The following is a 15,476-nucleotide window of genomic DNA, read 5'->3' on the forward strand; positions in this document are numbered from 1 at the left end:
AAGGAGCCAGGCCATGAAAGCTTGAGAACAGTACGAAAGTATGCTGCTCCCACAGGGACCACGGCCCACTTGAAACTTGCAGCTTTTGGTGAATTTGAATGCTTGTTTTTTCTTGGCTTGTGACCCCAACTGTTTAAATATGGCCTTTTTGAACTTTTCATCCCATCTTAAGGTTCTAAGGAGAATGAAGAAATTGCTCTGATAAAACAGAGGGTACATTTTAATTCGAGAAGTAGCCAGTCCTCGGAGGTACAGTGCCCCTCGGTAGTGGCAGGGAAGTTCTGGGGCCTTCTATAACCCTCCCTCTTCTGATGCAGCATGTCCTAATATCACCACACTACGCCAAAATCCCACAGAGCTCAGGTTTTCAACTACTTAGTATTTTGCGGTTCCTGTTTCTAAGGCGGGCCTAGAGCTGTCAGCCCATTTGCAGAGGCGAGATGATGGACACCTCTGATTCCAAAGGGCGTCAAGCTCTTCCAGGCTCGGGGGACAAATGAGTTTTGGTCCCTTATTTGGTCCCTTCCTGAAACACCAGCTGCCTTCTGCATACTCCAAGTGCCCGCTTCGGTAATGAGTAACCAATGGGGAAAATAAAAAATAAAAAAATAAGCAAAGAAAAAAGGCTCGAAAGACAGACGAGCTAATCCGCGTTCGTAAGAGGGTGATCCTCCCTATCCGATCCCTTGTATCAACCCCGCAGCTCCCGGGTGTCCATACTCCTACATCTTCCGTTCCTGGGCACCATGGCCTCCGTGGCCGGACCCTACTCCCAAGTTTCCCCTTCGCCGGCTGCCAATTCAGGCGGGGGCTCCCAGCACCAGCCGCTAAGGCTGTGGCCGACGCTCCCTCCTTGCCCGCCAGCCGCTCCCGGGACTCCACTTTCACTTTCGGTCCCGGGCCCGCGAGTCAGGCGAAGGCGGCGGCGGCGGCTCGAGGGTGAGTCGGGTCCCAGGCAGGGCGCGCGCGACCAGGTCCCCGGCGGGGAGGGGGCTGCGGGGCCAAGGAGGGCGCGACCCGGGCTTGATCTCTGAACCTGGGGGGAGGCGGGAGGCCGGAGGCCAGAGGCGCGGAGAGGAGGGCGAGGCTGGGCTGGCCCGGGCCGGAGTCAGCGGGGACCGCTGCAGCTGGACGAAGAGCCCACTCGCACGGGTCCTCTGCCGCCGGGAGAAGGCGGGGGCGCGCGGCCCGCCCGCCTGCTGGCGCGCTCCCCAGGCCACGCGGCCGTCCCGCCGGCGGGAGCCTCGCTTCGCGCCCCGCCTCACTCGTGGAGTTCTGCCCGTCGCTCTGTCCACCCAACTCTGTCTGGCGCCAGAGAGGGGCGGGCTTAGGCCACGGAGGACGCCTTGCTGGTAGTTGCCAGAGAACGAACGTGGCTTTGGCTTTGGCTTAACACTGGGGAGAGGGTAGGGGTTTAGTGAGATGGGGTGCTATTTGTTGATTGGTTCCCCCCCTGTTTCTCCTAACAGCAGTTCTCTTTGCTCTGACTTTACCCGGGTTTTACTCAGATAAAAATTTTACTCAGATAAAATTTGCTCCTGTTTGAGCAAATTAAATTTCTTTCCGAGGCTGGGGATTAAGCTCAGTGGCAGAGGGCTTATCTAGCACGCTCAAGGCCCTAAGTTGGGTCCTAGGCCCTTGTGGGAGAAGCGGGAAGAGTTTCCTTCTTGGCTCTCACGGGCCAGTAGGCCTCCAGGTTAAGTTTCCTAAGAGAAAGGGGAAAGCAACACTTCCTTATACTTTGGATTCAGGTTCTTTGTGTAGACCACATTCAAAAGAAATGCTATTTTCTATTACATACCCAGAATATTTACTCTCAATTTAGGATGTGGTCGACGGTTGAAAAAACTAACAAGACCGAAGAAAAAATCTTTATATACTGAGAAGTGGCACATTTTTAGGTAGATCTAAATAGAAAAATTCTGGTATGTTAAAAGAAATATTCAAAGTAATCCAACATTCAAATCATTTGCCAGTAGTGGCAAGCAGTTATCACTGCTTAACTACATTGTTCAGAAACATTTGGAAGAAAGTGCATTGTTCCTTGATGATCTGTTTTGCATTCAATGGTGTCCCATAAAGGGAAGCAGAAAATAATTTGACCAGTTGCCACTGAACTACCAGATGAGTAGGAAAAGTCAAAATCACCAGGGCAACCCAACAAGATAAATTGTCACTCTTCCTTTATCTCTGTGCTCTAAAATCATGTATTCAACTGCCTACTTGGAATTTCCTCTCTTGCAAAGATGTTACAAATTAAACATTTAACAAAATGAACCTGAGTCTTCCCTTTTGATTCTGTTCCACTCTCCATCCCAGTAAAAGGCACCCATGACTACCACATGTGCATTCTAGAAACACAGTAGTCATCCCTGATAACTTCATTTTCCCACTTCCAGTCTACCCTAAATATAGATGATGAGTACACTCCCAGCACTGTCCCTCTCCCTTTTTCTCCTCCATCCCAGTATAAGACACTACTTTGTGTGGACTGCTTTTGAACTGGTCTCTTGCCTTCATTCTTGCTGCTTTCCACTCTCCATGTAACAATCAGGGTGATTATTAAAATGTGAAGTGAATCTTAAGCTTTAATGAGGCTCAAAACCATTCCAGTGGCTTCTTATTGCACTGAAAGTACCATTCTAAATCCACGCAGGCCTGTTGATTGTGTGGTGCTCTGACCTCTACCAGCCTCTCCAGGCACATCTCTTCCCACTGTGTGTTGTATTTAAATTCATTAACTTTCATATCCAGTATTTTCTACTGCCTCTGCCAGCAAGTATGCTTGCCTTTTCCTCTGACTGGAACACTACCGCTCCCTCTTTTCTTAGTTAACTTGTATCTGTGCTGTAACTCTCAACTAACTCTTTGAGTTATTATTATTATTATTATTTGCCATTTAGAAACATCTTTAATAGAAAAATGTTTTATAAATCAATTTACAAAATATCACAAAATCAATGTTTAATACAAACTATTAAAAACTAAAAGGGGAAAAACCATCCTCTATCTTGTTTTCATTTCAAAATCAATGTCTTGTGCTCCTTGCCTTTTGGAGAAAACATTGCGTTGTAAGGCTGCCGTCTTTTTGAACAAGGACAAAGATCAAGATCTTCCTTAATGTAACTTCTTTCCATACATGTCTGTGTGAAAGGAAAACCAGCTTCCCAGAAATTCTCTGGTGTGTTGGGTGGAATGTAGCGAAATCTTGAGCATGAAGCTAACTTCTTTTCTCTTTCTTATGCTGGTATTTCTGCATAATAAACTTCACATTCTTTACATGTGTGCCCAAGCAACTTTCTTCTCTCTTCTTTCTTTCGAACTACCTCAATATGAGGAAAATTTTTGTAAGCTAGTCTCTCTCTGATCATCTTTAAAATATGGCTCCACAAATGCTTTCTGCTTAACTTTATCTTGTTTATCAACATGTGTGTTTGGTTTCTTTGTGGCAGCAGACAATTTCTCCTCTTCATCTGCCATCTGGGGGAAATTATCTGCCAAACAAGACTCATACTCTTCATGTGCTGTCCGATCAAACATATTTTCCAAGCTATCATTCATTTTTTTTTCTCCATTTGGACTTCTTTCCTTTTGCTCTTGCTTCTTTTTTCTTAAAAGCATGGATTCACTGACCAATGTACAGTCCATGTCTACTGTCTCTCCTCCTAATCTTGATTGACTGCCATCCTTTGTATCTGTTACAGTAACATCCATTTTATACTGAGAAAGATCTGCTCCTGGATCTATATTCCACTGGATATTTTCAAAGGCTGCATCTTGGTTGTTTTGCAGAGACTTTGTTTTAGCAATTCTACAGGGATTCAGCTGAAGGACTGATGCAAGTTCACATGCTCCTTGGACTGACTGGGTCTTAATTTATATTGGCTCATGAGAACCACCACCCTTCATGTCATCAAAATGATTCTCTGTCTCCAAACTTTCACATGGACATAGAGGAATTTTGAAGATAGGATTTTCTTCTTTTATCTGTAATGGTGTTTTGTTGTTTGGCAAGGATTTATTCAAGGACTGGAGGATGCACTCCTGTAAACAGGGCTCCTCTGAGGAATCCTTGGGTAATATGCAGCTCCCATCCAAGGCCTTATAGCCTGAGGAAGAACCTTTTGGAATGGGCTTAAAAGCCTTATAGAGAGTCACTTGCTTAAATCTGTTCTTAAAGGTCTCATTTGCTTGGCTTTTCTCTTGATGCTGAACAGCTGAAAACGGATCAGAGCGATCCAGAGGCTTATCCATCACATGGTCTCCAGTCATGAAAAACTGACTATCCATTGGAAAGGAAAAGCATTTTCTTTATCAAAAGAGGCTTGTGGGCAGCTACTTCATGCTCATTTTCTTCCTCAGTTTTCTTCCTTTTGGATGTTCTGCCTTTCAAGGATTTCAGGGGCACCAAATGTTTATCAATAGTATCTTTAATGTGATCAGTGCTATCCCATTTACCTATGGATTCACTTATATTTTTATTTATAAGTATCTGCCTATTAGAAGATGACTGGTTAATGACCTTGTTCACTTCAGACCCAAGACTATAAAGGGCACTATATTCAGATTTTGATCTAGGCATCTCTGATCTAGAAATAAAAAGTGTTGCTAAAAGGGGCTGTTTTCAGATGATTTTTCCCCCAGTGTCTAAAAGAGAAGGGGATAAACTTTTATTCAAATACAAACTACTTTTCACATTAGAAGTAGCTCCAAATACTGGAGATGACACCTAAGTAGTCAATTCTTTTTGAGGAATCTTTGAAGTAGCATTTGAAAATCTTAAACTATCTTCACTATTTCTTGTAGATTCAGCTGCTTGATGCTGTTGATCCCTCTCGATTTTCTGCTGCAGTTGTTCAGAAAGCATTTTATTTTCTTCCTGGAGAGAATTCTTTCATTCATGAGTTCTGTAATAAGTTTAAGATTCTGTTGTCGGATATTTTCAAATTCTTGCTGCTTTTTCCACATATGTTCTTCAGTTACTGCACAGTGATCACATAATCCTGCCCTTAACCCATCTTCTAAAACTTTAATGGTTTCATAAAGGACTTTCTGTTGCTCTCAGCTGCTGATTTTTGGTGAAAAATTCTTCTAGTCTTTGTGCATCTAAAATTCGTTCCTTTTTCAGTTTAGTCACTTTTACTTGTAAACCTTGTACTTCTTTATCATGACATTCTTTTACTTTTGTCCAAAGTTCCTTAAAGTCATTAGATATATCTGTAGAATTAGGGCTTCCACAACTGCTTCCAGAGATGTTCATCGTGCTTAACAGCTCCACACTTCTATTTACTTAACGTTTTCTGACTTTTTTTGTTACATTATATAGGTATGAAGTTATCTTTAGACCGCTGAAATACCTGCAATCCCAGTAACTCAAGAGACGGAGGCAGCAAGATCTCAAGTTCAAGGCCAGACTCAGCAAACTGGTAAGACAAACTTCCAGGACAGCTTTGAAATTCTCGGAATCCCCAGGACTGGAGTAGACACCCTCTGGGATTGTGAAGAGATGGCAGCTCGCTGGTCTCCGTCACCCCCTTCCTTCACCAGACTGCCAACCCCTCGGCCAGGACTTGGGGATGGCCAGAGGACCACCAGCCCCGCTTGGAAGCGGCCAGCCCCCTAAGTTATTCTTGATTTATATAAATATTAAATTAACTTTTGACCTGACAATCTGAAGAAGGTTCTAACCTGATTAAAGATTAATGTTAGGGATACCTGCCTTTTCCCCCTTCTCACTATTTAGTATCTCAGTGACTTCCCTGTACTTTCTGTTTTAGGAATTCTCCACCTTGTGAGGCTTGCTGGGATCTGATGCCTGAATCTCATACTCAGGCTTAGAAGTCCAAATTCTTTGTTTCTCTGCTTCCCCTGGTTGGTGGTGTGGACACCTCAGCTCAGCCGAGGTACTTGGACTTTAAAGCTGGAATGTTGAAACTGAAACAAGTTATGCAAAGCTGCAGGGACAGTGGGGGGGACCTCAGTCTAGCTGCAGCAGTGCCACCTTCTGCTTTCCAGGACAGAAGAGCAACTTCCTCTGAGGTCCAGTGTTGTCGAAGAGCAGTTTCTTGAACAGAATCTTGTCTGAAATGACTCTTTTTGTCCATCTTTGTCTGTTTTGTGAACCTACTTTCCCAAATGTCTTGCACCCCTGGGACCTATTCATTGAGTTACTCCAAAGCATCAGATAATTTTTCTCTGCCTTCATCAACCAGAGCTTATTTGATTTCTTTCAACCAAGAACACTGACAGAATTAAATGTGAAAGCCAAATAATGCTTTCTAATATGTGTTAAGATTGTTCTTAATCAGAAACTTCTTTCATTTCTGAATCAGTAAGATAGGGAAGGTAGTTTTACTTTCAGGAAAATATCTTGTACTTTTGGAAGTGTGTATCTTTATCTGTTAATATTGTGTAGATCAATTCTGATGCTATGCTGTCTTGACAACATATTAATAACTTTTCATTTTGCTCTTATACATTTGTGCCTGTAGGTAGTTTGAGCAAGAAGATGATGGCCCTGCCCCTCCGATGGCCAGATGCAAGCATGCCATTTCTACTTTCCTCATTATTGACTTTATTTTTGGTTGGGTCAGCTCCTTCATGGTGTCAGAGCAGTGATGCTTCATTTCCAAAAGCAAGTGATGGGACACCATTCCCTTGGAATAAAATTCGACTTCCTGAGCATGTCATCCCCGTTCATTATGCTCTCATGATCCATGCCAACCTCAGCACACTGACCTTCTGGGGAACCACAGAAATAGAGATCACAGCCAGCCAGTCCACCAGTACCATTATCCTGCATAGTCACCACTTGCAAATATCCAAGGCCACCCTCAGGAAAGGAGCTGCAGAGAGGGCATCTGAAGAGCCGCTGAGAGTCCTGGAGTATCCCCCTCACGAGCAAATCGCACTTCTGGCTCCTGAGCCACTCCTCACAGGGCTCCCATACACAGTAGCCATTGATTTTGCTGGCAATCTCTCTGAGAGTTTCCATGGATTTTATAAAAGCACCTACAGAACCAAAGAAGGGGAAGTGAGGTGATTTAAAAAATTTTAAACTTCAAGTACTGCCTGCACTGAATTCATTATTTCTGATGGATTGTCTTTTAAAATCTCTCCTTATTGTTGAACTCATTTGAGTTTTATTCTTTATGGCATTAGAAATGGCCGATTTTTTCCTTGCTTTTTAAAAATCTTATTTTTATCCTATTTTGACCATTTTCTTTTCTCCAGCTTAATCAGAGTAAATAGTTGTTTGTTTCATTAGATTTCTGAAACTACTAAACATTTTAAATTCTTTTGAGTATGCATTAGTTTCCTAGGGCTGTTATAACAAATACCACCAACTAGATGTCTTATTAAAAAACAAACAAACCAACAAGAAAAGGACACTTATTTTCTCACAGTTTTGGAGATTAAAAGTCTGAAACCAAGGTGTTCACAGGCCCATGTTTTCTCTGACTCATGCACAACCCTTCTTCCTAGCTCCTGGTAGTAGCTGTTGATCCTGTGGCCATTATTCCTGCATCACTGTTCTGTTGTCATACAGACACTTCCATTATCCTATCAGAACACCAATCCATATTGGATTAGGTTCCAGCCTCATGGCCTCTTTCTAACTTTATTAAAGACCCTATTTTCAAATAAGGTCATGTTCACAGAGACTGGGGGTAAGAACATCAACGTATCTTTCTGGGAGACACAATTCAACCCATAACAGCCCATTAGAGGAAAGATATCTATATCTATATCTATCTATCTATCTATATTTCATATACACATATATATATATATAAATGTTGAAAACTTTTTTGGCACCAGAGGTTGAAGCCAGGGTCACTCAATCATTGAGCCACATCCTTGGCCCTTTTTTGTGGGTCTCACTGAGTTGCTGAGGCTGGCTTTGAACTTGCAATCCTCCTGCCTTAGCCTCCTGAGCCACTGGGATTATAGGTGTACATCGATGTACCCAGCTTTTAAATATTTTTATCTCAACCAAAATATTTTACAGAACTCTTCGTCCTTGCTTTGGTTCTGCTTTTAAAGAGAATGTGTATTTTGGAAAATTTTATACTAATCCTTTAAATCTAATTTTCTTTGTAAGTTATTCAATTTCATATTATTTTATCAAGGTAAAAAGTTAGCTGCTACCAAAAAGAAGTGTGTGTGTGTGTGTGTGTGTGTGTGTGTGTGTGTGTGTGTTTTACTGGTGACTGAACCCAGGGGTACTTGATTACTGAGTTATATCCCCAACCCTTTTTATTTTTTATTTTGAGACAGGTTCTTTCTAAATTGCCTAGTCTGACCTTGAACTCAAAATCCTTCTGTCTTAGCCTCCTGAGTAGCTGGGATTACAAGCATGTGCCACTGTGCCTGACCCAAAAATGATTTTTTAAAAAGTAAAATTTATCCCAAACATAGTCAGTCCCCAAAGATAATTACTTCTGATTCAAGAGACTGTCCTTCTAGACTTCTCTCTGGAAATGCCTAAATGTTATTTTATGTAAATGAAATTATTGTATATTTTCTGTTTACAAGGGAGTTTTTATAATTTAATATGTTGGGAAGATGTTTTATATCAATGACTATCACTGCGTCATTTTAATAACTATTAAAATACATGTTCATGCATTGATTTATTTAACTAATTTCCCATGTATGGAAATTAAGTTGTTTCCCACTTTTCAGTATCAGCAACATTTTGATGAAATCTGTAAATCATTTCTTTAGAATAAAGGCCTATAAGTAAGATTGGTAAGACAAAGAATCTCCAGACTTCTGATATCCCTTGTTATACTTCACATCCCTCATCAATGTTTATTAATCAATCTTTTTACAAAGGACCCTTAATTTGTTACTTTATTAAAATAGTCAAACAGCTTTTGATATGTTTTATTAGTGATTTGTAGGTTCCTTTGTGAATTGCCTGTTTATGACATTAGCCAGAGATTCCACTTGCTTATTGGATATTTTCTTACTGAGTTTTAAGGGTTAACTGTCTTTTAAAACTATTAACTCTTCCTCAGATGATTTTCTGTGTATTTTCCTGTTTTTTTTTTTTACTTGTCTTTTAACTCAATTTGTAAGAGCTTTTGTCATATTAATATTTTTTCCTTTTATTTTTAAAAAATATTCATTTACTGGTGAAATCCATTAATCTTATATTAAGTTCAGGAATTAAAAAGCAGACAAAAACCTATTTTGGAGTCCTTGGTGTATCATGCTCAATTTTATTTTCCTTGCCATGATTTCAGGATACTTGCATCAACACAGTTTGAACCAACTGCAGCAAGAATGGCTTTCCCCTGCTTTGATGAACCTGCCCTCAAAGCGAGTTTCTTGATCAAGATCAGAAGGGAGCCAAGGCACCTGGCCATCTCCAACATGCCATTGGTGAGTCTGAATTCTTACACATTGGCTCACAGGAAAATCTGTCACTTCTTCTTGAGACTGCATTACCCCAGTGACAGTAAACACTGGAGTTTCTTTTGTTCCCTGACAGGTAGTTACTAAATTTTCTTTTTCATTTTGCAGTCTGTGTTTTTGTTTTAAGCTACAGTTCATTTGTAGTCAAAGAAAAAATTGCCTCCAAAAATTCCAAGGTTTCAGTATTAATGTCATTCCAGGTATTAATGCTGATAGGAAAGAAACTGTAACTACTGAGGGCAGGTTTAAATCATAATGACCTCCACAAAGCTCTTTCACCTTAATCTTTTCATATCATCTTGTGACAAGATTTTAAAGAGAATGCTTTGTCAAATAAGGCCGTATTCCTAGTATATAGCTATTTTTTAATAATATCCATTACTATATACTAATGTTAACTATACAATATATAACTCTATGTGCAAAATTGGGCAGACAGAAAATGAGAAGTAATATTTTCAGAATGTTATGATGCCGAAGGTAGATAATGATAGATAGCTTACATACCTTAAAAGAAGCCATGATCCTCCAGTGTGCACAGCACTCCTGATTTTCAAAAGTGACCAACAGATGACCATGCCAGAGGACTGATATTATTCATTAAGCGTCATTATCCCATGATTCTGGAAGCTTGGACAAGCATCTGCCAGCTGTCCTTCTGCAGCTGGTGCACACCAGCTCCTGGATATACATTTTTTTGTTGTTGTTGTTCAGAAATACTCACCAAGGACAAGCCTCAGGGTGGAATGGGCTTTGCCTAGGGATCTAAAAACTGTTCAACTTTATCCCTGTGATGACACAGAAGCAATATCTTAGCATGAAGAGATACTGAGCACCACAGACCAACTTTCTCAACCTTAAAATTCTATCCACCTTTGAGGATCCCTTTCTCAGTCAAGGGCTGTTCTCCATAAGAGATGGTCTTCTGCAAACCCTGACCAGCTGAGAACTTTGTCCCTGTTCCTGACTTTGTATGTAAAAGTTAAGAAACAATTATGCCACTTTCCAAATACAAATTTGAGATAGGAAATATGCCTTTTCAAGTTAAAATCTTCTTGCCCAAGCTATACTTGGGCATTGCTCCCCGGAAGAGGAAAGCATTCTTTAACTAGAGAGTAAGAGTTCTAGGAGAATAAAGCAACAGGCATAGGATGGAAATGTGTGAGAGATTGAAAGAGCTAGTAGAGTTAATGGAGAAATCCCATAGATCTGCAGAGGGGAGGCTGAGAGTTTAGAGACTCCACAAAGATACTGGATATTGGTGGATATCCAGGTCCCACTTGCAGAGGACAGGAACATCTCTTGTGCAATCTCGCCCCTTTGACAGGAGAGTCTGTGACAGGCAGAATACCATAGGAGTGGCCTGACCTCTGGCTGCAGATGTGAAACTGAGGGGAAGGACAAGGGGATATTTTTGGAGACCAGAAAACCAAATATTGTATACCACTGGAACATTACAGTGTACAGGAAGTATGCAGGAATTAATCATGTTTAAATTTGAATTATATAATTAGGTTACCTTCCTAATAGCACAGCATCAAAAATTGAAATTTTGGTTGGGAGTATGTAGAAGGTATTTGAAAAGAAAAGATAATTTGGGATCCTTAAAGAGTAAATCTAGGTTGTGTAGCAGAATTGGTTTAAATGACAAGTAGGTATATGGGTATTAGGCTGGTGGGTGTAAGAAGGACAAAAGTATACAAATAGGGGCAGATATGGGATTACAGGAAAAATGCCTGTTGACATGGTTTCCCCAGGTTACTTCTGATGTTTTTTTTCCTCCAAGATCCCACCTCAATGCTTCCTGTTACTGAGGTGTTAGACTTTTTCCTTTGATCTTAGACTGCTACCCCCATCAAGCCTACCCACCTGCAAGAGGTTGTGCTTCAAATGCTGATTGCACTTAAAAGCTGATTCTGGTGAAACATATCTGAATTTGGAAAAGACTTTACAGATCTGCATGGGCAAAGTTCATTTCCAATTGTATAGAAAAACAGAAGCTCTTTTTAGGTAGGACATGGTTATGTATTTGCCCAGTGAAGAGGATATTAGACATTTCATTTCCAGATTATTCTTAAATCTAGATTAGGGACCAGTGGGCCACATCTTGGTAAAACCAGCAGTTTCAGTTTTGGTTTGTCCCATGTTATCAACCAACATATACCAAATATGAGTCAGTTTGCAATCTTCTGGGTTTCTTATAAGAAGTCCAGTGTTGGTTGCACAACTTAATGAGTATACCAAAAAATACTGGATTATATACTTTAAAGAAGTGAATTTTGTGGTATGTGAATTATATTGCAATAAAAAAAGAAATTGAGTCAAATGGTCTGACCTTAATTTCTAAATTATAATCAGATATTAAGTAGAGAAGTTTTGAAGTAACTGTAGAAATATCATGTCATATACATTTGATATTATATCTGATAATTAGGGAAATTCTTCTTATGTGTTCAGTGTTTTGAATTGGATTACTTGGTAATATGAGTTACCCTGATTTTAGGTGAAATCTGTGACTATTGCTGAAGGACTCATAGAAGACCATTTTGATGTCACTGTGAGGATGAGCACTTACCTGGTGGCCTTCATTATTTCAGATTTTGAGTCTGTCAGCAAGATGACCAAGAGTGGAGTGAAGGTGAACATAGGATTGACACATGGGTTGACCAAGTTGTCCTTGTTTGCTTGACTGTCCTGGTTTTAAAACTGGGAACCCTGCATCCTGGGAAATCCCTCAATCTTGGGCAAAAATAGTTGTTGGCCCTGTTGTCACAAATGTTCCCTTTTGTTTTTGTTTTTTGTTTTTTGTTTTTTTTTTTTTTTGGTTTTGGGGATTGAACTCTCAGGGATGCTTTACTACTAAGCTATACTCTAGTTCTTTTTTATTTTGAAATAGGGTCTTGCTTAGTTGCTGAGAATCTAAGTTACTGAGGTTGACCTCAGCCTCTAGGCCATTAGGATTATAGATTTGTGCCATGGTGCCTAGCTATAGATATTCATTTTATAATGAGGCTGGGGATATAGCTCAATGGGAGAGTGCTCACCTAGCACAGCATGTGTGAGGTCCTGGGTTTGAGTATCAGTACCACACACACACACACACACACAAACATACAAACACAAAATAGAAATGCAGATTAAAACATCAAGTTACCATTTTGGGGACTGGGGATATAGTTTAGTGATAGAGCACTTGCCTACCATGCACCAGGCCCTGGGTTCGATTCTCAGCACCACAAAACAAAAAACAAGCAAGCAAACAAACGAAAAACAACCTATAAAACCCTAATTCACTAAACATTACACATTTTAAAGAAGTATAATCTTAAATTTCAGAGGGAGCAAGAACCTAGTTAGTGGTAGAATCAGGTGGATCATGACTTAGGCCAGGCCAGATGCGCTGAGTTTTGTTATTAGAACCCCACAGTAAAAATGACATGTGTAGCCGGGCACTGGCTGTAGTGCTCTGCAGAATTCCAGAGGTTGCTGCTTTGTCCACTTTGTTTTTGACCTCTGAGTCTTCCTTTCTTTTTGTACCACCTTATGACACATTTAAGAAGATATTTTGTAAATATTATGCAGGATTTATACTTGTTTTCAGAAAGGAAGTCGGCATTAATGTAAGACATGGAATTCCTAACTGTCTTCTTTAATACTGATAACCCGATCCAACAATAGGAAGCCATTGATGGCAGGTCTTCTCCACTATGATGTTTGAATATCTTTTTGTTGCCTTTCTCTCTAGGTTTCTGTGTATGCTGTGCCTGACAAGATAAATCAAGCAGATTATGCACTGGATGCTGCAGTGACTCTTCTAGAATTTTATGAGGATTATTTCAGCCATACCATAACCCTTTACCCAAACAAGGTAGAGATTTCACACAGATATTACAAGGTGACATTTGATAACTCCCAATCATAGATTATATCTATGTCATTGACTCACCCCATGGTTCTCTGAGCAGCCCCTCATGTCATCAAAAGTGCTAAATATCAGTGATCCTTCTGATCATCTCTCCTCTGATTGACACAATAAACTTCTAATGACAGTAAAAGCAAATCTCAGTACAGTTCTTGAGGCATATGTCATGGGAACTGTTTTGCCTTCTGATATTAGGAGGCAGACAGCAGAGGGCCAAGTCTGTTTTTTGTTTTTGTTTTTCTTTAATTGGTACATGCTTGGCAAGTATATCGAGGTGCTTAAAAAATTTTTTTTGAGTGAATAATTTACACAGTGTAAGAAATCTGCATTTTCTTTCTTATACAATGCCTTAAAACTATTGTGTCTTTGAGTTTTTAGGTATATGTGTGTTTTGGGGATTCAAAATGGATTATTGAGGGACTAGTTCAGATTACTTAGTCCCAAAACTTATGTTTTGGAGTCAAGAGACCTAAGACACAGTTGGGCTTGGTCACATTGGAAGAAAAATGGCTCTGAGTCACCGAGTCCCTTTTTCTCCATTAGGAAATGTTCTTCCTGTCTGGAGTTCCATATTTCTGCAAAAGAAGTTCAGTTTTTCTTTTGACTCTAACATTCATTCATTCTGATGCTTAATGTGTTGGGGAAATGTGTAGTTTTGTGATTGGTAATATGTGGTACGACTTCCTTCCCAAGATCTTGCTGCTATTCCTGACTTTCAGTCTGGTGCTATGGAAAACTGGGGACTGACAACATACAGAGAGTCTGCACTGTTGTTTGATACAGAAAAATCTTCTGCATCCAGTAAACTTGGCATCACTATGACGGTGTCCCATGAACTTGCCCACCAGGTATACAACCTCAATCACCCCTCTTAAAAAGTATAGTTAAATGTTTATATTGCTTTTGTGGGACATATGAAGCTATTCATTTATTTTTAGTTTTTCTCATTTTCTGTCATAGGAAAATAATTTCTTTAAAGCATAGAGTATCATGTTTCATAATGCATATTGAAAAGTTTTCATTTTTATTTTGGTAAAACATTTGTTTCATAAATACATTTTAATATTCATAGATGTTTAAATATCTATTCATAAATAGATATTTTAAATATTTCTGAGTGTGTTGTGTTTCTGTCTGCCATTATAGGTAAGTTAATCCAGTCTCCATGTGAGAAATGTGTGAATGTGCTGAACTGTGCTTTCCTTTCAGTGGTTTGGGAACCTTGTTACTATGGAATGGTGGAATGATCTTTGGCTAAATGAGGGATTTGCCAAGTTTATGGAGTTTGTGTCTGTCAGTGAGACCCATCCTGAGCTGAAAGTTGTAAGTTGTTATTTATCTTTTGCATGTTAGGTTAATCTGTGGATTTGTTCAGTGCCACTGAAAATATTTTCTAATCTTTGATTACAGAATTTATAGAAATATTTCATGGATAACTTTCTTGGAAGCTTATATATGAATCACATTTCAAAAATACTAGTGAACTTTCAAGATTTATCACAGACTCGTTTTTAGACCTAAGTGTCAACTCATGATTGTTATGAAATTAAGTGTTAAATTGTATCTACCTTTAATATCAAAGAAATAGAAATAATAATACTCTGAATGTTCCGTATCATTTTCCCAACTTTCAGGTTGCTGGTTACAGAAGTATGAGGTACAGATTATTATTATCTCAACAAAACCCTTCTTGGCAAATCACAAGTTATATTGAGTATAAAAATAAGTTCTCAAATTACAAACTTCATGCTTTGGAGCTGCCATATATTTATTTTAAAAATCCTATGTTAAAGTTGAGAAAATCACATACAGCAAGATTAAAATGAAATATTTTATGTGAAAAAACCCCACACCTTTACCCAACTACAATTCTTTTCTTTTATGTATATTCACTACTTCCCATTTTCACTCACAATTTATTTATACATACCTATAACATAAAGTACATATTGTTATTATACTTAGTAGGTCATAAATATTTTCCTGTTTCTACATAACCTTTAATAATAAAAATTATTATGAATGCATCCTATTCAGTTGAGTTAACGTGCCAAATAAGGTTAAGGCTGGAATTTGTTCTCCATTTTTTCTTTTACTATATGGTTTTGGTTTTAAAGCTAAATATGCT

The 15,476-nt window shown here is 39.4% G+C and overlaps 1 protein-coding gene and 1 pseudogene across 2 annotated transcripts in view; one reads left to right on the top strand and one right to left on the bottom strand.

The window, feature by feature from the left end:
* The first annotated feature begins 206 nt into the window (after positions 1-206).
* ERAP1 (endoplasmic reticulum aminopeptidase 1) overlaps positions 207-15,476 on the top strand; it is a 30,332-nt gene continuing 15,062 nt past the window's right edge. The window contains 10 exon segments of the mRNA XM_079145870.1: positions 207-939; positions 5,327-5,426; positions 5,778-5,903; positions 6,492-7,038; positions 9,255-9,393; positions 11,930-12,064; positions 13,172-13,267; positions 13,270-13,294; positions 14,042-14,196; positions 14,558-14,671. Of these exon segments, the coding sequence (XP_079001996.1) occupies positions 6,509-7,038; positions 9,255-9,393; positions 11,930-12,064; positions 13,172-13,267; positions 13,270-13,294; positions 14,042-14,196; positions 14,558-14,671 (1,194 nt within the window). The 5' untranslated portion in view covers positions 207-939; positions 5,327-5,426; positions 5,778-5,903; positions 6,492-6,508.
* On the bottom strand, positions 3,001-5,314 carry LOC306664785 (DNA endonuclease RBBP8-like; annotated as a pseudogene). The gene has a single exon. The product of its transcript is annotated as a DNA endonuclease RBBP8-like (transcript).

This window comes from Sciurus vulgaris, assembly GCF_902686455.1.
Source record: "Sciurus vulgaris genome assembly, chromosome: 6".
NCBI lineage: Eukaryota > Metazoa > Chordata > Mammalia > Rodentia > Sciuridae > Sciurus > Sciurus vulgaris.